We start from the raw sequence: 27,992 nt of genomic DNA, 5'->3' as shown, positions 1-27,992 counted from the left end.
TAGTAACCTGTTGACATTAATGTACACCCAGACAAACACATTAGGAGACACGAGATGTATTTACCTGCCGTTCCACACAGATCCACACCGAGCGTCTGCTCGAAAGGCTTGGTGCTGTACTGGGACTCTCTGGGGAAAAGGCAGATCAAAGGAGAGGGAAAGAAATTAAACCCTGCTGTGTCATGTTGGAATTGGTTGTGTTTCTCAAACACTCAAGTCAACTGGAATCCAATAACAGCTTAAAAAGGCTCTCAGTGGAAGCTCCCTCTTTTTTTCCCCCTGAAATAAAAGCAGCACACTTTCGGCTGATGTCTGCTGAATTTGAATTATGTTCCCCCCTGTAAATGGTACTGGCATTTTCTCTGCGCTCCTCATTTCTTATCACAACAGCCATATGTACTCCGCTGTCCTCTCCCCCTATTCTTCTCCTGCTTTCTATTCCTGGCTGTCTGTTTCTGTTTCTCCAGTTGCCATGAAAGGCAGGAGCGGTGCCGAGTGGTTTGGCTTCAGGCGGGATATTACTTACCCTCCACAGAGAACAGGAGAGTACAATAAAATAAAAAAAGCAACAGTACTTTTGTCTTTTTTGGTGAGCCGTCTGAAGACAGATTCATTCTGTAGATGGAAGGAGGCCAGTTGTTTGTACAGGAAACACATTTAGCTTTCCAGACTGGTCTGAACTGGAAACGTTCCAGGGTTTGAGGCAGGGATGGGTGGGGAGGTTAATTTGGAAAAGTAATAGCAGAGAGAGGGCACTCTGTCTGGCACAAATTAAAATCTGAATAAGCCAGACAGGGCTCCCAATTCATTAAGGGCCTTTCTGCCTGGTTTACGTCATTACACATTCAGGATTTTTAAACCGTCTCGTGAGATTAAACATGACATGACTACAAACTGTGCTTACTGATATGCTCACAGAAAGTGCCGGCCTCTTTTGAGAATGAGAAAAACTTTGAGTTCTTGTTTAGTTGCTGAAACACCGCCAATGTATTTGTGCCATTCACACACTGCTCCCTCTCTTCAACCTGCAGCAGCCTGTGTTTATTCATGACAGAAGATCTGTAGTTTTTTTTTGAACACTTTGTGACTGATTAACATTTTTTTTTGGAAGTTATGAATCTATTTAAAATCTCAGAAGATAAGAATCTCGATTTTGACATTTAAATCGATTTTTTCCCCCCACCTCTATGTCAAAGTAATCGAAAAATTGTACAACCTCATTATGTAGCATCACAAAAAACCTGTTAACACATAACAAGGGCCTGATGCAGTCATACGAGGATGATTCAGCAAGGCTTAGCAGCTGCTTCTTAAAGGTTGGTGCTGCATGGAACAAGGAGTACTTTTACCCAGCTCGACTGTATGATGAAGCACAGCAGGTGCTTCGTGCAGAGATACTCACCCTCTGGACTTGGGGTTGAGAGGCAGACAGAGGCAGGCTCGCTTTTCTGTAATCAGAGGGGGAAAAGTCAGTTACAACCTTGTCTGCCAGTTGTCTTCAATTAACAATGACTATGAGTGTATGAATGTGTGGTTTTAATCCTGGACTACATTCACACTGCTTGAATGTCTTAGCTGTGGTATTTTCTCATCCTAGTTTGACTCAGATCTTAGTCATCTGGCTCTCATGGATTGTGCTTGAAATCCTACATCATTCAGTTTGTCATCAAAAAGAAGACATCAGATAGAAAATAGAAGCCTGAAGTATGACGCCTGTCTCTTTTAACTCACCGTTATGGCAGCAGGGTTTGTCCACTTCCGTCGTACTGCCGCTGCCATCGCCTGATGTTAGGTGCTCCTGCTCCGTCGTGGTTACACCTCCAGCTTGGGTTGGCAGGAGTTTAACCCCTGCTCGTCCCTCCTCTCTCTCCTCCCTTTTGCCCCCCTCTCCTTCCCTTGCCCGTCCAGGCCGCAGCCTCTTGGCGAACCGGCTGGGGAAGGAGGCCAGGCGGCGGGAGCGACGAACCGAGAAGGAGCCGCTGTCCTCTGCTGACTCCTCTGGGATTTGAGGAGCCTCCGAGGAATAGTTTCTCCTCTCAGGGGAGGAAGAGTCTTTACGAAGCTCTGGTTTAGGTGTGGCGGAGCTGTGGGAGAGGGCATGAGCTGATTTAACCAGGACAGAAGGAGCAGATGCTCCTCCTCTGTTGGGGCTGTGAGAGTGGGAGTAGGGAGGGCTGTGCAGTCTGTAAGGCTTGCTCACATCATAAGAGCTGCTCTGCTGCAGGAGCTCGCGGAGAAGGGAGTTGGCTTTCATCTCCCTTCGCCTTGCAAAGGGGAGCCTCCTCGGGGCACTGTTGCCTGTCCCTGTCAAGCCCCCACTAGTCCCCGGAGTAGCCACCAAGACAACTCTGCTGTGGGAGTTTGCCACGGTTGGGCGGGACGCTTCAGGTCTGGCCCGAGGCCTCTGGAGGTCTCGGTCCTTACGGTCCCAGCCCTGCTGCTTGCGTGTGGGCAGGCAGTAGGTGTGCATGTACGTGATCAGCTCCACCACTGAGCGCAGTTCTTTCTCCGAGCTGAACTGAGGCTTCGCCGGCTCAACAGGGGCGGCATTCACAACGGCCACGCCCTCCACCTCACTGCTGGAAGACTCCTCTTCTTCTTCCTCCTCCTCCTCTTCATCCTCCTCGGACTCACTGTCCTCGTCCTCCTCTTCTTCTTCTTCTTCATCCTCCTCCGTGTCCGGGGCCGGGACGTCCTCCAGGTCCTGGGCGGTGGTGAGGTGGCGGTGTAGCTCGGTGCACAAGCGGCCCGCCGGACGTACAGCTCGAGGCTTGCGCTCCTGAGGAAGGCCACTCTGAGGGCAGAGAATGGGTAAACCATTAGGTTATGAACTACTATTTTGCAGCCTGGAGTTCAACATTTTTGCCACCTCGGTTTCATGAAGCCAGAAGTGGCCATATTTGGACAATAATTTGTTAATGCATTGCTAAACATTAGAAAGAATGAGGAGTCAAGGGCTTTTTTTTTTTTTAACCCAGAGGCTGCTTCCATCTTTTATAAGCAGTCTATCATTCAAACTAAATTTCTGATGCAGAGAGTCAACCTCAGGGGGAAACGCCCTGGTTCTCTGACTCTGTGGAACACACCCGAAAAAACCTGGTATTGATGCTTTAGATTAAACATTTTTCATTTTCCGCAGAACTTCTCTGTGTCCATGCCACCAAATATCTCATCTCACTGTCAACAGTGGTTCATGGAACAAGAAAAATGAACCACCTTGCACCAACAGAAACAGACTGATGAACTCATGGGCACATCTTCAATTTCCTGCCCTGGATACAGGAACACTGAGCACACAGATGCAGTCAATTTTGCTTCCGACTTTGTGCAGGGTGATTCAGTGTGCAGCTGCAATGAAATGGCTGATTCTATATTACTCATAGAGAGGAAAAAAAAAAAGAGATAGAGAGAGACTGTGATTCACTGTTGCACTCTTGCCCTGTCAGTCAATACTCCCGCCATCTGCCACAGCAAAGCCACACTGCTCTAAGACTAAAGCTTACACACACACACACACACACACACACACACACACACACACACACACACACACACACACACACACACACACACACACACACACACACACACACACACACACACACACACACACACACACACACACACACACACACACACACACACACACACACACACACACACACACACACACACACAGCTAGCAATGGGGAGGTTAGGAGGTTGTGTGATGGATACAGGGTTGGCTTATCCCAGAACCGCATTCTGGTGTGTTTGTATTCTCTGTGCTTAATCCAGAGCAGAAAGCTGTCTGAAGGCTCACCATGCTCTGCGCTGGTACAAGATAAATGACTGGTGTTGTAATCAATGACTACTTGAAGCGCAATGCTAGAAGCCACCCAATTACTGCTAAGTCATACAGCAGCAGTCATTGTAAATGTCCTCTCTTCTACCAACGTCACATCTATCACAGGCAGCAGCTGAAGCTTTCTTAAAGTTCTGAGCATAAATGTCAAATGAAATTAAGATCAAACTTACTCAGAAGTGGAAAAACGCCACATTTTGACACTTTTTTCAACTCTAAACATCCATCAATACTTTCACTAAATCCTCCCCAGCAACCTCCTAGCTTTTCAAAAAAAACATGTCAATATGCATGAAATAGTGCAGTGCTAGCTATTCAATGGGAATCTTAAAGGCTCCGAAGAATGTTGGTCAAAAGAAATTCAACATTAAATGTTGGCATCAAACCAAGTCAGACACCATCCAACAATCTCTCTAAACCAGTGGTTCGCGACTCATCTAGCCTCAGGACCCATAACCAACTCACTCAGCGAAAAATCCCAAGACCCAAATTTCAGATCTCTTTCGACCAATCAGATTTATTTTAATGAAAAATTGTGGAGTTTGGACCTCAGTCAGTACAAAACATGTCACTGAAGCAAGAAACTGAACCACACAAACATGTTTAAAAACCCTTCACAGACTCAAGCTTTTTTTCCAGGCACACACTCGCGACCCACTGATAATGGCTCCGCGACCCACCTTTGGTTCCCGACCCACCAGTTGAGAACCACTGCTCTAAACAAACCCCCCCTAAGAGTTTTTGCAGCCTTCTATATCTTCTACTTTTTGTTTTAAAGAAGAGCCTTTGTAAGATGAGCACAAGAGATAACTTGAAATGAAAAAAAGAAAAGCCGTTCAAAGTTCCCGATCAACCAAAAAAGGTTGATAATCTTGACAAAATCAGAATCATTCATCATAAAATGTTGAAATCTTGACACTTCTTGGTCTGATTCTCATCAGCGAAAATCAAATGGCAGACACCTGCTTGAAGCGAACTACAAGAGTGATGCTGACTGAAGAGTTTTATGCAACAGTGAATTACTTCAGCTCTATCTTGCTACCGCTCTGGATTGGAAAAATCCAATTTTGGTTCGCCTTCAAGAGACACAAGGAAGGAGCATTAACCAGTGAGTACAGAGATGTGTGACCCAGAATAGAACAGCACAGACTGCGTCAGTTCTTCCCAACTAATGAGAAAAGGTGGAGGAATGGTGCAAAGTTTAAAGAAGTGAAGGGACAGTTTCAAACTGTGTGAAACTATCAGTGTCTACCATCTTTATCTGACCTCAAATCAACAGGTATTAACAGCACAACAACTACTACACGTGTTTTACCTTGACCAGAGGTCGGACTGGCCGCAGATGTAGGCTTCTGCTACTGTAGCGATGGCCGGGGACTCTATCCTTGTGTGCGTCGATGCTTGAGGGCACATTGGGAGGAGTCAGCAGCAGCTTCTTCAGCTGGTGAGGAAGAGAGGGAGGAGAATTCAGTTAGGATGCACATACATAAATGGTACTTATTACAGAGGCAAATTTAATGTGAGGACTAAAGGGATAGAAAGAGTGCAATCGTCAAAAGTGGTAAGAATATGGAGGGGGCGGGGAAAGAAAAGTTAAAGGCTAAATATGTCTTGATGACACATCTGTAGTTAAATATTACAACTTTTTTTTTTACATATTTTATTCAGAACACCAAACGAGACGCGCTGATAAAACGAGACAGCTTTATAGTGAGATAAAAGTGTCCAACATTTGGCTGCTTCGGCCTTTCATTCCAATTTCTAATCTATATTCTGTCGGACGTTAACTCCCTGCAGATGGATGTTTGTACAAGAGAATAACGTGCGGGAAAGGCCACGAGGTTACGAAACTGTACATTCATCACATCCCTAAAGCTGACAGCTACATGGCACATTCACGTTTCCCATTAAAGAGCAGGATTCGACCATTTCTCTCTCCATAATGGCACAGAATATGACTTATTTTCCTCTCTTTACTCCTCCATCCTAAGTATGGCTCATGCTTCCCATCGTTCCTTGCCTCTCTCCTTTCTCTACCACCTAGTCCCAGCCTTCTTCCTTTCCTTTAATCCTGTTCCTGCCTCTCGCTTCTTTACCTGTTTTCATTCATAAATCTTTGCCATGTATCTTCCCAATCGTCTCCCACTTCATCTTTCCTCTATCTCTCTTAAAGCCATCTTCGTCGGAAAACCATACACTTTCCCATCAACGCTGTCCTCTTCCATCTCCCTATCAATCACATTTAATGTTATCTTTTACCACACACCCATCCCTCCTCTCTGTCGTCCTCCTCTTCCCTCAGATCAAACAGGAATAAGCAGTTAATACACGGAGAAGGAAACAGAACAAACCCCTCCTGAATCCTTTCCCTGAGTATTACTTTTCAAATGGATATTACCACAACTGCTCCTCATTTCCCACTATCCTTTCATTGTTTTTTTTTATCCATCTGTCTATTCATCCATTCATCCCAGGGCCTATAGCTTCATGACAGGGCTATCAGCTGATATAAATCAGCTTAGGGAGAAAATCCCCCGTTAAGCCGTGCAGCGTTCGCTCCAGGAGAAGACAATGCAGAAAATACAGATGTGATCGGAAATGGGGATTGGAGCAGGAGGGGGCCCCCCCCCCCAAAAAAAAATGATTCACAGCAAAGGGGTCTGCACAGTAAATGAAAAACACTTCCTGGCATAGTGCGGCCTCAAAGAAATTAACACAACGTATTAACACTGCAATGATGCTTTGGTTCATGTGTTTAAATCACATGGCAAGAAAGCCATTGGAAAGTCAATGGGGACGCTATTTCTTGAACACAAGAGTCCTCTAGAAATTGATGAACATAAAGCATGATGACGTTTGCTTGAGACGTTACTAGTTGCTTGTGTAATGCACATAATGAAGATACTGCATTGAGCTGACTTAATTACTTATTTTACGCAAAGCCATAACCTTTTTCTGAACCTAAAGAAGTGTCAGCGTTGGTGGCTAAAACTATGAAGAGCTACCATTTACTGTAAGAGTAGACAGTATCACTCCTTGAAAATCTTTTCCACAGATATACAAAAAAAAAAAGAGTGTATTCTGTGAGGGGTTCCTCACATTGACACTGACACCCCCCCCCCCCCTCCCCCGAGCAGCGAATTCAGATATTGAAAATAACTATATCGAAGGAGTCAATCTTTATGCAGAAGGTCTTGTTTGCATTTCTAGAAATCAGGCATCAACATTAATTTCTGTCTGTTGCATAACCAGAAACCTCACGGGAGCTTTGAAAGGGATGCTTTTGTTCGCTGGTAGAGCTGGAATACCCTGCACAGAGGCTACAGCCCTCGACACATCGTCCGCAGGTTCAACTACCAGTCCGGGCCCTTCAATGACTACCCTGCTCTCTCCTCCACACGATTCCTTGTTTCCGCGATGAAGACACATGATTGTAAATATCAGTACAAAATATGAAGGGGTTTGTGGTAATTTCATGTATTTCAGGGTTAAGATATGGAGCCAGTCGAAAACAGGTATTTTACAAGCAAATAGTGAACTAACTAGTACACAGGTTACCTTACCTAACCTAACCTAAATATTTGAGCACAAAAATTTGTAGTGTTAAGTCAGAGACAGGATGTTTAAGTGTGTTAGCCTGCTGGATAGTTACCGGTACATGTAATAACAGACAGGAGCACAACAAAAAAAATTCTCTCATCACACTTTAAATTTAATTCTAATTGAGTAAAAAAAACAAAACACTAAAAGTGCTTCATATCCATGATTATCTAGCCCTCTTGTTATTAACACACCATTATCTTTGTTATTTTATCTCCCACTTAACCTTCATAACCCTGCCAGAACATCTATAAATATACTCAACCTACTGACCCACCTCTTGTACAACTTTATATTTGCAACTACAGACATCAGAGAATGGCATTTTAATAGCACTTTATTGGCCTTAAAGGTTGGGAAGCATCTTTATGAGAAAGTCATTTAAAACATTGTGGAGGTAAAGGTCATTTTAAATCAAACGGATGACGCAGGAAGCATAAAATGATGCTTCTGTGAGAGAAATAGAACTAGAGAATGTTTTGATGGTGTTTTTTTTTGCAGGTTGTTGTGCAGGGGTCATAGTTCAACCACATTCTGTGTACAACATCATTGCATAATGCATTACTGCATATTAACCTAATGTTTTAATGAATACAGTTGGCTGGCTGTAATCACAAAATACTATCCGGGTCAGATGACTGACAGGACTATCGCCCACATCATTAATGGGGCCACTGTGGCCCTTTAGTTGGCGAGCCAGCTTGGCTCAGACTGCATGATGATGCTCCTCTAAAGTCTCATCGAGGGAAATGAAGAGGATACTGAAGGTTTGTGTCTGTGTGAAACACTGAAAGCCCTCCGGCAGCAACCGGGCCCCTCAAACACTCTCTGCTTTACTCTACTCTACTCTGGACGCCGTCCAGCGCTGCACAGGAAGCATCAATGAAGGCCTTGTTCTGCGCTGGGACAAACACACACACACACACACACACACACACACACACACACACACACACACACACACACACACACACACACACACACACACACACACACACACACACACACACACACACACACACACACACACACACACACACACACACACACACACACACACACACACACACACACACACACACACACACACACACACACACACACACACACACACACACACACACACACACACACACACACACACACAGGCTAGGAAAAAAAGGAGGCGCTATTGCAATCATGCAAGAGTAAAGTGACGTACACATAAATAACAAATACAAACAGAAACACACACATTACAGAACAGCTGATTGGCTCAACAATGAGGAAGCAAAGACACAAACTAATGGTGTGAGCAGGTGAGCAGCACATGATGAAGGTGATGTGAGCAGGACCGTTTGAAATCATTTTAGATCCTGTCTATGAAAAGCCATCTTAGTTTTAAAAATAGACCACATTTGGCATTGCTTGTTGAACTTAATCCTTATTATATTAAAGATGACTGAAAGTGTGTCAGTGTTTCAACGTGTGCAATCTGAAAAATCGGCTCAAAATGCAATATCACGACAGAAACTCAAACAGTACGGCCAAACAAAAACAAGAGACTACATAGAGCAGCAGTGAAGGGAAATGTAAAGACAGAACAGAGGGACACTAGACGGATGTATAAATAATCACAAATACTGTTTTTACAAAACTGCATTTTAAAATGTGTGGTTTTCTTTATAGATGTCTTTAATGATTTAAAGCTTAGATATAATCACTTCATATCAATCTATCAATTCATTTACAACTCTTAAAACACTGTCTATATAAGATATCTGTCTTTCTATTTAGTAAGACAGACTTTTTTGTAATCAAGATTCATCCTCAAATGTTACTAATATACATATCGACTTACTGAAATGAGAATTTAAATATGTTAATCAAGTGACATACAGAAAAGAGAGCTACTTATTTTTGTATTTTTTTCATATAAGAAGTAGGTCCATAAGAGGTTTAAATAGTTAACATAAATTGTTAAATATGGATAAACTGCAGCTGTATCTGAATCCAATCAAGCTTTTAAAGTTTCTCATCACTTGCATGCAGTTTATTTGAGAAGACACACTTTTTTCTTTATCACTCCTCACCAGTAGAGGGCAGCGCCACACTCAGGCCTGAGAACATGAGTGACAGCAGTCGAGTGACGGTAAACTACTCAACTGATGGAAACAGAGGATGAAGGAGACGCGCACACACACACATCTGGCAGCTTTGGTAGAGTAGACAGAATAATGTAATTACAGCGGGCTTTTCTGTGAGAGTGGATGTGAATGTCAGGTTGCTATTTTTGACATTGATATGGAAACAGAGGATGCAGGACACTGTGACATGTATGGCAATGTTTAAATGTCCTGTTTGTTTGTTTTATCAGAGATCCTGAAATTGCACTGAGAGCTCTTTTGGCCGAAAAGGACAAATCAACAGATTTAAAAATGAGATATGAGACTGACCCAGGAGCTTGCAAATGTAGGGTGTCGACAGGCTTGAACAACTGTTTCGGGTTTTCCTGTTCTTTGGGAAAAATACCCATTATTGTTCATCAGTATACCTCACAAAAAAACATACGAGGCATCTTATAGCTTTAGAAATAGAAAACTCTGACGTGTCTTGCCTTGTCAATCACAAACTTGCTGCCTGGAGGAGTACCAAGACAACACTCCAGGGAACTGATTTCAAGAAGGTGTGGTAGAAAGAACAGGGATAGAAATAGAGGTGGAAAGTGTAGAAGAAGCCTTGCAGCAACTACAGTAGTAATAGTAGTAGCGGTGCATGGCAGTGTGACAGCCACAGGGACGTGTGTGTGTGTGTGTGTGTGTGTGAGGAAACTTTTGGGAAAGTGTGTTATCTTGCCAGCTGTCAGAGGAATGAAGCAACAACCAGTTGACTGAGTGCATCTTGTCTGAGGATAGAAGAGGCTTTTTCAGCCCGACTGTTACAGAATCGGAGGGAAAAACTAGCTGGAACGACACACTGTGCTGGTGCAAGATGAATCATGCGTGATTACAGCAGCAATAAAATAACAGCCAACATTGGGAAAATTGATGAACAAACCTTTTATAATAGTTCTGATAAAAATTGGTTTCAGATTGAACCAGAAAAAGCCATAAACTGGGGATAAAAATGTCTCCCAGATTTCAAGCAGAAAACTACATTTTTTCACACTCAAATTTAAATTAAATTCAGCACCCATCTGTCACAAACTTAAAGACCAATACCTCCCGATCTGCTACCTCACTCTAAGTCTGCTTCATGTCCTAGTTCTTCAAACTTCTTTTATAATTGATATATTTCTCTTCCTTTTTAATTGCGCCATAAACTGCATGAAAAAGGTGGACATAGCCTCTTGGTTTTACAAGTGAGTGCACTTAAATACACCTACATCCTTTATAATGTGCCACAGGAGGCGACTCCACCTGTTGATAGTTTCAAGGTTATTCCATTAAGCATCATAGGTCTGTAATTGCTGGTCCCATTTTGAGTAAAATATAAAATTAAGCATGTTGTGCTTTAGTGCAGGGCTACCAGTGATTGACAAGTCATTGCCAAAGCTAACTGCAAACCAAGATGGAGCAATAAGGATTTGTATCCAACCTTTTAAAGTCATATATGCCCACTTCTGACTCCAACCTTGATGCTTCATATTGGTAGTGTTCAAATTAAAGGGTGACATGGAGTTGGAAATGTCTATTTCCTACATATAGTCTTTGGTTTGCACCCATAGTTATCATAGTAACTTCCAAACATTTCACAGAGCATGACAAGAGATGTGTCATGGTGGGTTCATAACTACTTGCAATGTAACAGTAACTATTCAACATAATCTACCACTTCTCATTTGACCTTCAGGGTCGTTTTTCACTAGATGAAGGTGGAAACTGTAAAGAAAAAGAAAAAAAAAACAGCAGGCGTAACTGATTAACCACCAGCCTACCCTCATTCTTATTTTGACAAGAGTTGACTGATAACCAAGGTGAAACAAGGGCAGAGCAGTCATGTGTGGGGCCACAATGTTGTGCAAGACAACAGTAAGAATGATGGCATCTGGTGGCCTTAGCTCTCAGTGTCACAAGGTTGTTGTTTTGGACTAAACAATACCTCCATGGCATTTAGCAGCAACAAAACTAACTCTGTCTCCATGTGTCCTGTTTGCTGTCACCATAGTGCACCCTAACGCTAAAGGATATCGCTTGGCAGCCAAACTATCTTTTATTCTTTTACTAAGGTCATTACGGTCATTTCCGCAATTTGGAAGGAATGCCCCTAACCTCCGGCTATTTTTCTCTCTGATACCAGTAAGATGTGAGACATCCTGTAATACTTTCCAAATTGGTGGCACAGGCTTATGTACACATATGGGTAAAATATCACATCCTGCAAAAGTCTCTAAATGTTAAAGCTTGGAAGTAAAAATGTTTGAGAAAATGTCAGACTGAGAATCCAGTGTGCCACCTGAATTAAGAGTTTGATTGGTTCTCAGAGTAGGAGACCTTTGAAGATGAGGAAAAACCTTGTGAACACCCACTCTAGGGTCATTTTGAGATTCTTCTTCTTGTAGTTCGTAAAGCCCGCTGTACTGTTTATTCAGCAATGCCAGTCAACTCGTGGTCATCTCAACCGACGAATCATCTTATCAACTTGTAGGTGGCAGCCGTTATTTAATAGTATCATTTTGTGTATTCTGCAGACAGTATGTACCAAGTTTAAAGGCAAACCATCCAAAAGTAGTTGAGATATGTCACACCAAACCAAACCAAACCACAGGTGTAAAACGTCTAAAAGTAAGGTGGGTCACCAACATCATTAGTATTCATTCTATGGCTGCCATGGACGTCATCTAACAGCCACTGTAACATCAAATGTCAAAAGCAATGAATCAAATATTGAAGTAATTCTGGATAAATGGTGGACTTACTGAAAGATATCAAACTAGGTTCTATAGCCAAAATGTGGGATCATGAAACCTGCCTGTCTGTTTAACTTTCAGTCATTTACAAACCTTTTTCAGATGTTTTTCCTGCCAGCTCTAAGAGTGTGAGTCCTGTTGTTCACTCAGTCCGCATCCTTGAACCTAATTTATTTCTCAACAGCCAACCTTTCCTTGAAGAGCCTAACAAACCCTCTCTGACAGACCTTTTTTTTTTTTATTACATGATTTGGTGTGTTATTACAAAAGGGAAGGCAGTGCAGCTCTGTGAATATTTACGCTGTAGGTATTCAGCCATCCGGCCATGAGTCACGACCTCCAAACAATGGCATCTTTGTAGACCTCCCACTAAATCAGAGGGCACAAGAAAACCCTGTAAGCAGTTCTTTTGCTGTGAAATTTAAGTCAAATTAAGGAAGCTGGCTGGATTCATCTTGACAAGTGCAATAAGGCCGCATTACAGCCGTAATCATAAGTCGTTTGTTACAGCGAAATAACTTCCTGCTTCAATTAAGCAGTGAGGAGTGAGGAGAGAAAAACAAGTTCTGTTCTTGGAAGTGTAATTCAGGGAACGTTGGAGGGGCCTATAGAAACAGAAAGCGAGACAGAGGCATCCAGCAGCACTGTGTGAAAAGAGACAGGGGGGGAGGGGAGAGGGGGGAGCACATGGTTCACAACAAGTAATGTACACTGGAGCACGTGCTACAGGAAGGACCACACATACATTTGTATCATACATTTGTTAATTTTTTATCCCTAAACCAAATGCCTGAAACTGATTCAGATTACACGTTTTCCTTTCTGCCTATCGCAGCATTGTCTCTACCACTTATAGTAGTATCAAACACCGCGAAGCAAATGCTGAGAGTTGGGAGCTTCGCTACAAAACAGTCCAAAGTTTAAAGAGTGAGGAGTGTCACATTTCCAGAAGAACAGAAACACCGGTTAAACTTCACAAAATATTATCTACATTTTAGTTCTAGGTCTCACTTATACTTCCACCTTTCTCAAGAAAAAATGTAAGGACACAAAACAAAAACACATAAAGACCCTGGATCCCTTTTTTCCTTTGGTTAAAAAAGCCTCTTATGGTAAAAAAAAACATATATTTCATCTGTTTAATGTTTTCCTAATTCTTTACTATAAATATTTGTGATTTGTGTTTCTATAGATAGAGGTAAAGAATGAGCTCTATTTGGCTTTTCCCCTGTTAGTCATGACATCTTTCTCAACATTAGCTTCTTCTTACACAAAAAAAACAGGCTGGTAAAAGTCTATTTTTAAACCAGTAATGACCTTAATGCCATTTCATTTTATACCGTTTAATGTCCCTTAAAACAAATTCAATATCTACACAACCTCCTTAAAAAAAATGTATGCAAAGTGCTCTCAGTATGCTGGATATTAACCTCTTGTCTATCACACACAGACACACACACACACCCCACACACAAACATGAGACAGGACTGGATGAAAGGTCGCTGTGTGCCTCAGCGCCCCTCTGTTTTCCTGGAGTTAAAGGAAGACTTTGAACGTAGCGGGGCCAACACGGGGAACATCGAGGTTAGCAAGCGCGGCACACATTAGAAAGAGAGAGGGAGGGCATGGGAAAGGAGAGGCACAGACTGGCAGGGGCGAGAGTCAGCTGAGAGGGAGCGGCTGGTATGAAACACTCCACTTTAACAGGCGCTGGTTTTTTGAACTGTGACAGACTTTGTGATTCAAAGAGCAACTAAAGGGAATCACGGGGGTATTGCGGGTGAAGATCAAGTTCTTAAAGACGGTAAATGTTCAGATATTTGGTGTCAAAGAGATGCAAGGGACTCTTTTGGGAAGATTGGATCAGAGGTCCCTCCACTTAATGTTTTCTTAATAACAATGCCCAGCAGCAGAGAAAATCTGCCCCATTCACATAAAGCACAGAGGTGTTCTTACTAGAGATGGGTCCTCTGTCTCGGCCCCCAGGGTCTGGCTGAATTCCTCGGCGTTGAGAGGAAGACTGTCTTCTTCTTCCTCCTCCTGGTCAGGCTCCTCCCCCAGGGCAGGGAAGACGGAGAGCCCGCCCACTTCTGCGTCAACCATGCCATCCAAGCTGTCGGTCAGAGCGGCCAGCAGAGCCGCGTTCTCCTCTTCTATCTTGAATGAGTCAAACAAAGTGAGAAAGCTTGTGAGAATACACACCGATGGAAAGGACGGAAACGTATACGTAGAGCTCAGCACACTTCGAAAGTTTTAGACAAACTCATTTGACCAGAGGGCTGACATAAAGAGGAAGTCCTGAAAAGTGCTCAAATATGGGAAAAACCCCCATGTCAAGGTCATGAATGAACTTTTAATTTTAATTTCCAATTATTTTTTGACTAATGAGCTTTTGGGGAATCCAATCATCCTTCTGTTTCTGCCTTGTCAACCTCTATTTTAATAACTTATTTCCTTCTCCACTAAGAACCCGACAACACTTCAGCTAAGCAGCCTTGCTCTCTGAAATGTTTCAGGAGAACATACTGGTCTCTTTTCTATGACTTCCGCTTGTTTGATTGTTGACTATCTGAGCAGCATGTTAATGACTTTTATATATGTCTTCGCTTGTGCCATTCACGAGGCCAGAAGACAACCACGCCCACATCTGGTAAAGAAACCACTTTTATGGTGAACAAACTGGTGTGATGAAAGTTTTAAAGTTCAATGCTCTAATTTTTCAACCTCTGTTTGATCCCGCTTGGCCAATCCACAGAAATACTGTAGAGGGAAAAGAGTCATTGAAAGCGTTTGGAAATAACCGACCTCTGACACATCTTGGCATTGTGTGCTGCATTTACTGTCTGCTTGGAAATTATTGTTCTTAGCAAATATACAAAGTTTGAGGAGTCACTGTGTCACTGGTGTATCACTCTTGAATTCCCTGTCCTCTTAACGTCCTCCTCCACATCTATCAGCTTATGTACAGTCATTTCTTACCTTGTTTCTATCTTACTGACTTAAGCAAAGAGAATAACACAAAGGTTTGCATGACTATGCATCTGTTTTGTACTGAAGGTACGGACCAGTTGGCTCAACTACCTGCAGTCTTGGTTTGGTTTACAACGATAACTGGTGTAGTTTCAAGGGATAAAATTGGGCACATCCAAAGATAATCAGAAGAAAATAATATCTGTGATTTCAGTCCAAAATATGTACGTTTCCATCCTTCCATCCCTCCTGTGACATGCACATCTTTTTTCTGTGATGGAGCTGCCATCTTGCTGAGAGCAGAGTCTGGTGGAGAGGTGATAGCAAGGCTGGCCTACGGGAAGCTACCGAGCTCCATTCATCTGTCTCTCTCTATTTCCTTTTTTTTTTTTTATCATCCAGCTCTAGCTGTTCCTGGCTGCCAAACAAACTATTTATTTTTAAATGTATTGTCTCTCTCTCTGAAGCTTGCTGCTTCTTTCCTCTTCACAGGGCGCCACAATACAGACTTTCTAATTCTCTGCAGGAGGTCAAAAACACAGCCACGAGTAAGCGGCATCAAAGTTAAACTCAGCAGGGTTATCAGTGACCATTTATAACAGTTATTACAGTTTTCCTTGGGTTCATTTTCATTAAGTACTATACTACTAGTGGCATGGGTTTGAACCTAGCTTATTATAAATGGAATTAAATGATCAGTTTGATATTTTCTAGTGTAAGAGTTCTCTCCATTTGACATGTTTGTCTCCATCTGTCTCTGGAGAAATCAATCAATAAAGCTTCCTTAACATTCCTAGTGTGTTTGTACATTTAAAAGCACCCATAGATATTACCTGATAATGCTTATTAAATCAGACTGATATTATTCGGTCTTCAGGATAATAATTAGGTTCCACAGTGAGTAGGAAAGAAAAAGAGAGAGACAGCAGCAGAGAGTGAAATACAGTCAAATAAATTACAGCTAGAAGGCAATATAATGTATAATCATTTGCATATAAAGCATTCTTAGTATTGCTAAAGTAATAATATAGAATTAGCCCATCCTTTCTAATCTCTTTCTTTCCCTCTCTACACACTCCCAAGGTTAAATGAAGCCCTACCACACACAAAGACAAATCAATCCTGCCCAACATGGGATTAGATTCCTATACACTTCTGTAAATAAGTGGTGTATTGACAGACAGCAAAGAGACAGTGACACCAGGGGCTTCAGCTGTCTACTTATCACTCTATTCATTACTGTGTGTTTATAAACCAAACGCCGTCTGACAGTCTGCTCTGCTGTATTAGTCTGATCAATACAATATTGGCAAAAATATAATATGCCAGGGGGGGTTGGTGGATTGCAGCAGAGATATGGAAAGCTGAGAGGGATATCTGTTTATCTTAAAAGGGGACTCCTCTGGGCCACAGAAACAGAAAGAAAGAGAGACGTTCAGAATTACATCAAAACACGCAGAGGAAAGGCATGTATCAAGTTTGGAAAAAAAAGAAGAAAGGCAGAAAGATATTTGTATGAAAAAAAAGACAGATAACGAGAATGGAAAAAATCAGCTTTAGGCAAGAAAAGATAATTTAAACAAAAAAAATGGACAGAAAATGAAAGTAACGACTAAAAACAGCTAGAGACAAGATAACAGCAATTGAAAAGTTTAAAAGGAAGAAAAATGATGGAGAAGTTTAGACAGATGTCTCATCTCTTTGTCAATATCCAAATATCTATTAGTGTTAGTGACGTGCTTCTGCTGAGTCTGTTCTACCATCCTAACATCGCCATAAAGTTTTGCGTCGACAACAGGAAGGCAAACAGTCACTCAGGCGTCAGCTAATGGGAGTCGAAATCGGAATATAAATCAAGAGAGTACAGACAGAGACAGTCTGTTTTTACCTCACCTGCATTCCCATCATGCCTTGCCCGTCTTCATTTCACCAATACTCTGTGGTGCATAACGGCGTCAAAGCAATTTCCGACAGCAGAGTAACATTACACAGCCGATGATCTGGACCCAACTGCTACTTTATCTCTTTGTTGTCCTGTTTTTTTATTCTCGAGATGCACTCAATTTAGCCTCCATAATGGGACCACGAGACATCGCTGTGGTTGGAAAACCTATAGACAATCAATGATCCAGGGTTGGCTCACAGATGGAGCAAAACAAGAAGGGTATTCCCTGAATTCACCCGGCAAGGGCAATTGATACCAGAGCCAGAGGGCTTTTATTGGAACGAGTTGACCTAATGGACTGCATTCACCATCATGTTGCATGCAGCGTAGCAGAGAAACACTTTCTTTTGCAGTGGCCTCTAAGACATACTACTCGTCCAAATGTCAGAGTTTGCCTGTTCCGACCCCAAAGCAAAGATTGAATAAAGGTCTGCGCAATTAAGACTTTGCTTTCCAAGTAGAGAGACCAAATCAATAAAACAATAAATTAACAGAAATGTGCTTTACTGCCCTACTCATAAATATAAGCCCTCCTTTTAAATTGTTTTACTGGAGATATGTTTTTTCTTTGGTGGCAGAACAGTTCAGAGGATATTTGAGAAGTTTGTAATGGAGTCAGAAACAGCTGCGTGCTTCCGTTTCTCAGTAAAGTAAGTATTCTGTAGCTTGATTCTTGACCTGGATATCATGCTCCCATTATTACACAACCGTATTTCAAATAGCAGCAGATATGTTGGTATTAGTGCTGTTGAAATAAATAGGGGTCTTTGGACACAGAATTGTCATCTCATGTTGGGAAAGAACTTTACACAACAGTTATTACTGATAAAAAGTTACAAAAACTGACACTGTTCTTTCCCCACATTTGTCTTTTTAAGACCCTTCATTTATTTTAGTTTGACGCATTTTTTTTAGAAGCATTAAGTTACCTGTTACGTCTGATTTCAATAAATATTAAGCAGATCAGTTGCAAATGATGCTCTCTCAAAGGTTTGAAAAAATTCTCCTTGATTCCACGTTAACTGTAAACAAAAGCATACATTGAAACGACCAAGAAGAGCCAGGGCTTCACTTGAAGCCCATTTTTCCATTAGGTCACCCCAAACCTTCACCCAAACCCCAGACCCAGGTTGAAGTAGAGTAATCAAGTTGCACCATCAGAGGACTGTGTCTCACTCCTGATTATATCTGCATAAACTGTTTGAACATATTTAAGTTCAAATGTGCCCTCTAGACAATAAGAAATGGGTACTGCCATATACAGTGCTTTGTGACTCGACAATGTTGTGTTCAGGGTTGCAGCAGAATGGTTTTCCAAACTCCTGTCTGACTGAAGACAGTTAAAGTGAGGCTTCAGCATGCCAACTTTGTGGATTAGCTTTAAACCTAAAGCAATCTGGACTTAAATAGATTGATAAAGAAGCTTCCTCTCTGAAGCAAGGGCTTGTTTGTGCCTCCATCTTTGTACTTGTAACATCTTTGCATTAATTTCAAGTCAGTGCAATGAGTGGTGACTGACTCTGAATCAATGTCTTTTGTTGATATAAAGAGGTTAACTTTCGTAACCTAGCAACAATAACCGCTGGTGAGAAGCTCTCTGAAAACAGAGATCTGAGTGCCGTCTGTGGACACAGGCCCTAACTGAACTGTATTTTATTGATGAAGCCTCACCTCGAAGAGCTCATCTGCTGTACTGTAGTGGATGGAGGCGGGTGAAGCATCTGCTGGCTGATCATTGCACCACTGTAGCTCGCTGAGACAGTTGACGCTGTCGAAGTCACTGGTGTCCAGCTGGGAGAGGTCGATGTCCGGGAAGTCAGTGTCCAATCGGTCCGAACACACCTCCTCCTCCCCATACTGAAGATGGAAAAAGAGAGAGAGGGGAAGAGAAAGGTCACGTTAGTCAAACATTGAGATTAAAGGAAATTCCCTAGGTGCTTTGTCTTTTTCGAGATTCAACAAAAGTGCAGGAGTCACTTTGGAAAACATGAACCCAAAACACTGGAGGTGCTGATCACAGCTGGAAAGATCTTCAGCGAGAAACGACGCATGCGTCACTCATGTCTGCTTCTCTGCTCTCTCCTGCGATCACAAAGGAAGTGATGTCTTCTCTGCTCTCCGAAACACCAGCTACCAAACATGGGAAATAATTCTGATCTCTCTGAGAAGCTGCCAGGATTTGTGTTTCCTGTGAAGTTCAGCACTTCTATTGTTAAAATTAAGGGTTCAATAATTCCCATTGGGCAAAGCTTCCTAAAATATGTATGCAGCTGAAGTACCAGGAGGTACTTTGGATAAAAGCCTCCATCATCTGGCATATACTGTATATTATTACACTGTTCACTGTCAGAGTCACAAGGAGCTCCCATGAACAGCCCCTCATCTCTCAACAGCTTCTCATTATAGATAATGAGACTTTCATGTTAGAGGAGGTTCGACACTGAAACCAATAGAGGCATCTGCACCGACACAGCGTGGGATTAGACGGGAAACGTGTCATGTACACCAGCAGGACCTATCTGGAATCATCTTCATGCATTTATCCTGCTCATCTCCCCGCGGCCCACAAAAGATGCGCAACCGTGACTGTAAGAGGTCTTCAGGTGATTAGTTCCCCTTCGCTGGTTGACGGTGTGTTAATCAGTGAAATGAGCCGCTCCGTTTACTCTAGTTAATCTGCGGACTTGTTCTCGGTGCTTTGGACCTTTAGGAAAACCTCTCGAGTCATGTGAACTACAAACAGCTTTTTGAAAAGGTAAATAATTGCTCTGTGCAACGTAAAGCATGCCAATCCAAAAAGGATTATTCCAGGGCATTAAATGATATAGAGACTGTTTTCTATTATATACATTTCTATGGATACTGTGAGAAGGTTTCCATTCATTGATTCATCCAAAAAGTAATTGAAAAGCTAATCATACTTTTGGTCAATGGACCTCCATAAACCTGACAAAACAGATTCTCTTTGTGATGCCTTAACCTAATACTCAACAAACAATCCCTGAATTATTTTGTCGTCCTTGATGCATACTGTAACAACATCTGGGACTTCAGTGTGTCTTTGTGAAACTTAAATTCTTTAACATCTAAAATCCCCGAATTAACCTAGATTGACCCTCAAACAAAGCCCCAAGAAGTCTTCAAAAACTCAAAGGGAACCCAGAATCTTCACAAACAGAGCGACCTTTAGTTGTTTGACTGCTACAATGTCTCTGTCAGAAGTTAGCCGCCACGTGGTCCGCAGTCACAACACATGGCGGAGATTCAGACGGCTACAACGAGCCACGTCATACAGAGAAAAAGACAAAAAAAAAAAAAAAAAGAAGACAAGGAGGAAGTGTGTGGACGTGACTCAGTGTAAATGGAAGTGAGTGTAGTCTCTTGGGGTGATGACTGAGCGACTTTTGTGAAGCAGGAAACAAAAGCAGGAGGGGGAGAAAAAAAAAAAGAGCGAGCAAGTGAAAAAAAGTGGCCAAACGGGATTTTTACAACCATTGTGTACTTGATTCCACATCAGAGCAAGAGATCAATGTCTTATTGATGAAGTAAGCTCTGTTACCAGTCTGTCTGTCTCTCATTCACCTATGAGAACACACACACACACACACACACACACTTCCTTTTCCATTCATCTCACTGGGCGAGCAGACTCGGTCGACCAGTTCCACCAGTTGCAAACTGAATCCAACAGACGTTTTTTTATTCACTATCAGGTTTCCTGGGCGGTAATCTCATCTCCAGCTCACTGACTGAGCTGCACATAGCCTGTCATTGATGTTTTGCCCCTGAGCACTATGCAGCCCTTCTTAAAAGTTAGCCACTATGAGCCGCTGACATCTGTTCTTCTTGATAGCGCTATGTGTAGACTGTCACTGGAGCTGAGGCAAAATAGCGGTACGGCAACATATTGTCATCCTGTCTGTTCTGATACGACTATCAAATCCCTGGTGCCAAATTTTGACATTTGATATTCCAGGCAATTTAACTCACTTCACCACCTCCACCTCACTCTCCACCACTTTCAAACTGAAGTGAATAAAAACATTAGTCCTGCACTTAAGCCTAATTCACTTATCATGATGTGTCATCCGTTGATTGTCCTGCAATATACCAACGGCTGCATCGTGATGTTATCATCATTATCAAGGGCCATGTATCGCGTACCATATCGTGAGTGACCCTGCGAGTCCCATCCCTACATATCACAACGAATCAAAAATAATGGTGAAGTTGTATTTGATTATCTGGTTAGCATGAACCACCATGATTTAACTTCTTTGTTCAGTCTGTCAGGACATAACCGGTAGTTTCCCAACAGGCAGCTCTAATTGTCCTGGCTCAGTTTGATGATAAATGATTAACTGACTCTAGAGGGTCCTTGACATTTATGAAAACAGCAGGGTTAAGTTTAATTACAACACTTAAAAGGACTAATCTCCATATTTTTTTTATTTTTTTCAATCAATTCCAGATCAGCAGCAGCTAGCTCATCACTATGAACTATTTGTTCTGACTCTAGAGGCTCCTGGATAAACATGAGAACAGTTCTACTTTGACAGTCGATTACATTAATCTAAATGATATTGTTTAGTCAATGCAAAGAACTAAAAGACATTTTGACAAACCGTGATGGTCCTTCTCCATTCTCATCTTCACTCCTTCTCTGTCGTTACTCATCATCACAAACGATTTTCCACAAGCAGTTGACAGAGCTTTCACTTCCCACAAACTAATACATAAACACGTCTGCATCTGATGAATTAACAATTATTAATTATCGCCTTCAAACCGCATCGCGTCGTCAGATCATGAGTCAATCACATCACTGAAATTCATCCACTTCTTGTTTCACTGTTCTGGGCTCTTATTACTTTTTATTTTATTTTGAAAGGACTCCTAACGCTTATTACTGCTTATCTTGCAATTTGATTTTCAGAAACACTTTTTCAATTTCCCTTCTGATGCCTTTTTTTTAATAAATTTATTATTGGAATTTTGTGCCAAACCTTCTCACCATCCTCCTCTGTTCCACAAACGTCTATATGCACATATACTACACATATACACACAAACACAATATACACACCATCCACTTCTCCTCACCCACAAAACTAGATCCAGCTTTTCTATAAATCACTATAATATCATGTTGCATTTATGATCACCACCAACATAGTTTTGATCCACAACCTCAGACAGGCATACTCTTCCCCTCGCTTTGTGTGTATTCATGTGTGTGTGTGTGTGTGTGTGTGTGTTTGTGAGTGTGTGTGCGTCCGTGTGTTTATTTGGGTCAAGGAATTGATAACATGTGCTGATATCATTTATGCTTTCATAAATTACACAGAGGAATTACACAGTAGAGTGGAGCCGACACGATCAAAGAGCCAATCAGCAAAGTGAAGAGAAGGAAAGAGAGAGAGAATGGCGTGATGGAGGGAGAGGATTGTAAAAAAAAAAAAAAGGAGATTCAAGAAGGAGGTAAAAGGTGAGGAGGTGGAAAAGGAAAGATGAAGTGGGTGAGAGGGAGAAAAAGAGAGAGATGTGGGTCAGTAGAGGGGGAGGATAAAAGAGCGATATGGGAGGAGCAGGGGGGAGGGCAGTCGTGACTCGATAGAGAAACAGAAGGACAAGAAGGGATGGAAGGAGGAGATGAAAGACGAGAGGGGAGAGAATGCCCTCTATAAGACCCTCCCACTGCTTCCCCCCCCCCCCCCCCCCTCCCTCTGGTTGCTGATGCAGGTGTGTGTTTTCACCTATGTGTGTGTTAGCTTGAGTGTTAAGCGTGTGTTATTTAGCATGCAGCTCACATCCCTCTCACGTGCGCCTGACTCATCCCTCCTCCTCCTCCGCTCGTTAGCTCGACGCATCCCTCCTCTCCCCCTCTTTCGGCTCGTCCTCTTTTTCTCCATCACTTCCTCCACTCTTCCTCCTTGACCCCCCCCTCTCTCTCTCTTCACCTGTCATCTTTTCCTTCACTCAGCATCCTTTCCGCTATTTCCAATGTTCCTCGTTTCTCTCCTTTTCTACTCATCATCTTTCCTTCTTGATAATCCCTTTGCTTCCTCTTCCTCCCCCTCTCCTCTCCTCTCCAATAATTCTCTCTCTCCATCTATCGCTTCCTCTCCTTTTCCTCACTCTATAACCAAAACTATGTATTTTATTCTTTAAATGCCCCCCCCCCTCACTTCCTTCACTCTTCCTCTTTGACCTTTCTCGTCCCCTGTTGTCGTTTCCTTAACTCAGCATCCTTTCCCATATCTCCAATAATCTTTCACTCCTTGTCTCATCATCTTTCTTTCCTCATATCCCCTTTTGCTTTTTTCCCTGTCTTCCTCATTCTTCTCTCATTTTGTCCCTCTTTCATTCAAAGCAACCCCAATCCCCAAATTTGTCTCCCCTCACAAATGTTCATCATTGCCTCCTTTTTTTTTTAAACCTTGCCTTTATTTCTTTTTCCCTTTCCTGAACCATTCATTTTCCTTTCCTCCCTTGCATCCTTATCCCCTTGTTTTTTCTACTCCTTGTCCATTTTCCAGTTTCTAAACTTCTTCTTCTTCTTCCCATTTTGTCCAGCCCTCACCTCTTTTACTGGCCCTTCATGTCCTTTCAGCTTTCCTTTCTCCTTTTTTCTCTCTTCTCCACTCCACTTCCCTTCTTCACCTTTTCCTTCCTTCTCCCTCTGTTTTCCATTTCTGCTCTCCTTCATCTTCTCTCCTCTCCTACTTTATCCCTCTATCATTATTCCTCTATACCTCCTCCTCATAAACTCAAAGGACAGGCTGATTGATTTCATTGTTTCCACTGGGCCTCTCTCTCTCTCTCTCTCTCTCTCTCTCTCTCTCTCTAGTCATCCCTCCTTCTCTCCATTTCAGATGTCAATCAATAAAAACATCCTTGGGCATGACACAAACATTAACAAACACATACAGCAAATAACATGTGTGCACATGTTGCAGCAGGAAGCAGGTACAGTGGAGAATGAGTAGCACACACGCTGTATTATCATGCAATGTCTTTAGCTTTACATTCACATACCGATGCAGCGATTCTCTGATCTTACACGACGCTCTGCTGGCTTGTCCAGCTCTCTCTCATACACCTCAGGCTATGTCACATGCTAATGCGACACACAAACATCCTGCAACACGCGGACATGACTGAGCATAGTAACACATATGTGACTTGCTTTTTGAACGTCCTCTCTGCAGCAGCAGCAGCAGCAGCAGCAGAAGGCGATAGGCGGCCGTGTTCTCGCCGCAGCGCTGACTCTGAATAATGATGAAGCCCCCTGACAGCTACACAACATGACTCACACACGCCAGGAGGAGGAAGAAGTCCACCGAGCAGCTCAGCAACAAGAGGCAAATCCACCGTTCACATCTTATTCCCCTATTTCTCTAGCAGCTCTGCATTGTGCATAATCACTAAGCATTAGGGTTACATTTATTGTGTCTGGATTCAGTGACCCTCTTAACCCAAACATGCTACGGGCTGTCTCAGAAGGCGGCTGAGATTAGAAAGAGGCAAAAATAATGCACGGGATTGAGATGCTCAGATTTGTAACACATCAAAACAGGGCTCCACTGGAGACCTTTTTTTAACTACTGACTACAGCTGCCATCCTCCACCAGAAAAGAGACAGCAACACACTTTATAATGAAGCCTACGGATCCATTTTTTACTTTACTTTTGAGGTCTGGTTAAGTTTTGGCAACAACAACAAAATAATGGAGAAATCTGAGAGAGTAATTCCATTTATCCATCCCCACTTTTTCTGCTCAGATGGATGTCTACCTGTGACTACGAAATGGTTCTGTCAGAAAAAGTTTCTTTAAGCATTTGTGCAAACTAAAAGACTTAGTGTTCCTCTCCTCTCTGTGATTTTGGCAACCTCAGCCCATCTTAAAGGATGTCTCAAACCCTAAAATCATCTATAGCCTTAAGGATGCAAAGGAGAGATGAGGAGGAAAGGAATCACACATTTACAGCCTGAGAAATGAGAAGAGGCTCCCCTGCTATCTTTTTTTTTTTTTTTTTTTTTTTAAATGGTGAAGAAAGTTTCTTTGTGCAGTTCGCAAAAAAAAGCAGATAAAGCTTTGCCGTTCATCTCCTATCTCAGAGGAATAGCGCCCTCCTGCACTGGGTCACACACAGTTCATAGCACGATTAGCCCAGTAAGGCAGAGAAACAGCCCAGAGGTGAGACAAGCGGGTCTGTATCTACATTTGCATGTTCGAGTCCATAAAAACAAATCTCAAAGCATTGAGTGAAAAAAAGAAGCTCACTCTGACTCCCAGAACATCCTCTTCTGAGGTGGCCTTAAGCTAAAATAAAATAAAATAAAAAAGAGAGAAGTCTGGGGAATGAATTTAAAATCAGGGTTTTTTGCTGAAAAACACCAACGTGCTCAGTCATCCTTCCCTGGGAAAAAAAAAAAAAATGTGTTATGCCTGCTAAAAGGGAAATAAAGAGGAGAAGAAGTGGCCTTTTCTTCCCTGTTTTTAATGTAGCTTAATAGCATTGGCATGACACAATAGCATTTCAGCTGCGAACACATCACTCACTGCGTCTCCGTTTGAATCTTTTATGGCTTAAATGGAGCATTAGAATGAGCAAATTAAGCAAATGAGCGTGAAATTAATGTAGAATGCAGACACTCTTGAAGTTATTTATAGGCCATAGTTCTTGAAAAATTGCATTAGGTTCATTCTGAGTTTATAAGGTCTCAGAAGCAGAGGCATATACAGCGTCAGCATGTGTATGAACTATAGCACCAGAAGAACACGAGCAATGTTGTTACAGAGCAGAAACATTGCAGCACAGAGATGGACTTTCTTAGATCCACAACATCTTCATCTGCACTTTTGTGCTGATGTGAACGCATCACTTCCTGCTGACATTTGACTGTTTCAAACCTATATAATCTTCCAGCTACCATGTGCTTGTAAAGGGCATCACAGTGCAATAATAGTGCTAATGGGGTGTAAAAAAAAAAAAAAAAGGAGTGTGATGACTTCCATTTGTGGTTAATCTCTGCCTTAGTAACAACAGTGAAAAACCTACTGGCCCGTTCAGTCATAAAAAAATAAAAAAAAGCCTGCCGGGACAATCGCGCATTAAAAACCTGCGCTATTTATAGCCGGCCTGCACGTGGGAGAGAGCTATCTGGGCTAAAAACAGGCAAGTGGGTATGGAAAAGGCCAGCGAGACTCTGTAGCATGTGGATGTGCTGGAGTGCATCCTTCACTTCTATCTTTAAACACACGCAAACTTCACACACACGCACTCATGACACATTCTTTCAAGGGTTATCTCCTGTTTGAGTTCTCACCATGGTGCTGAGGTAAATCTCTGTGTCTTTCCACAGGGTTTTTTTTTTTTTCTCTATGAATAGCATATTGGGATTTTAGTTACACAAGAACTTCTGAGAGGCCGGAATTATCTTCATGGTTAAGTCGTCCGGGGGCGGAGTTTAAAAAGACTCTAAAGACTAAAAATATGAAGCTCAGTAACCTCGAGAAACACTTAACTGCGTCTTACATACAAGCTAGTTAGAATTAGATTCAGGTTCAACCTATCAATTAGCCACTTACCAACCTGAAAGCGGTTATGATATAGCCTGAAGAATCCTTATAGCAGCACATACAACATTTGAAAAATAAATTCATTAATAACTGCGCCATTTGATACAACACTGGGAATGATATAAGCGCCATGTGACGCCATTAAAACATCAACATTTGATTCTGATTTCTGCTGATACAAGCATTTATGAGCCTTTTCTATTTTTTCTCAGCACCGTCTGCAGAATATGTCTTTAAAATGTAGCATGTGTGAGCCACTGTATCTATTTTTTTTCACGTTCCCATTGTGGAAAAAGTGTGTCACAGTTGAATGTTCCAGTGACTTCAGTATGCATATGGTCATGTTGCTTTAATCAGAACTGCACACTGAGGTAGCCACAGACAGCAGGGGTCTACTTTTTGTTCAATCTCACAGGTGACTTGTTCTGCAATTGTTTTGCATTTCCACATCAATCATTTAAAAAAAAAAAAAAAAAAAAAAAAGTCTGCTTCTGTTTTAATTAGTGCTTTTTAATGAGACCAATGTATTGGCACATCCGGGGACTCAGTCAAAGCAATTCCAATAAATAAATGGAAATATTTATCGAGTTCTCGTTTGCCGAAGCTCCTAAATTAAGGCATCACTCACACAATCAGGGGGGCTAGGGGAATAGACACACACAGATTTCCACATGTGTTTTAAACAAATAGTTTTACAAATATGCAAATACATTTTCCCTTCCATGAAACAACTTCTAATGTTGCTATGATGATGAGTGGATTTGTCTTGCAGTCCAAAGTCTGTAGTTGTATTATAAACACGTGGGTGTGATGGTTAGGTGGTCTGCTGCTCCAGTGTTTAAACAACACATACTCAAACCTGCTCGGATACAACAGGAAATGTGCAGGATTCACATTGCATCAAACTAAAGTGCAACGTTTTGTTTCCCTTATACACTGCTGCACCATTAATGAACATAGACATTGAAGTTGTGATGATTGCACTTGATTAACGTGTTAGTGCAAATAAAACATTATGAACCAACCACTCCATTGTTCTGATAACTGTGAGATTCTTTATTGATCCACACAGAGAAATCAAAGCCCTGGCTTGTTTCCTGGAAGCTCTACAGCAGGCCCTTTTTGTAACGTTATGTAAGGTCAGTCACAAGCCTCGT

General features: G+C 42.1%; 1 protein-coding gene across 1 annotated transcript in view; it reads right to left on the bottom strand.

The window, feature by feature from the left end:
- ppargc1b (peroxisome proliferator-activated receptor gamma, coactivator 1 beta) overlaps positions 1-27,992 on the bottom strand; it is a 97,829-nt gene that overhangs the window by 10,261 nt on the left and 59,576 nt on the right. Inside the window, exons 2-7 of the mRNA XM_061048559.1 lie at positions 18,920-19,105; positions 14,290-14,490; positions 5,160-5,285; positions 1,732-2,794; positions 1,403-1,448; positions 65-129 (exon numbers count right to left, since the gene is read on the bottom strand). Of these exons, the coding sequence (XP_060904542.1) occupies positions 65-129; positions 1,403-1,448; positions 1,732-2,794; positions 5,160-5,285; positions 14,290-14,490; positions 18,920-19,105 (1,687 nt within the window). The remainder of the gene's footprint in view (positions 1-64; positions 130-1,402; positions 1,449-1,731; positions 2,795-5,159; positions 5,286-14,289; positions 14,491-18,919; positions 19,106-27,992) is intronic.

Source organism: Labrus mixtus, chromosome 10 (assembly GCF_963584025.1).
Source record: "Labrus mixtus chromosome 10, fLabMix1.1, whole genome shotgun sequence".
Taxonomy (NCBI): Eukaryota; Metazoa; Chordata; class Actinopteri; order Labriformes; family Labridae; genus Labrus; species Labrus mixtus.
The sequence above is the reverse complement of the archived record's forward strand: the minus strand, read 5'-3'. Positions and strand labels throughout refer to the sequence as shown.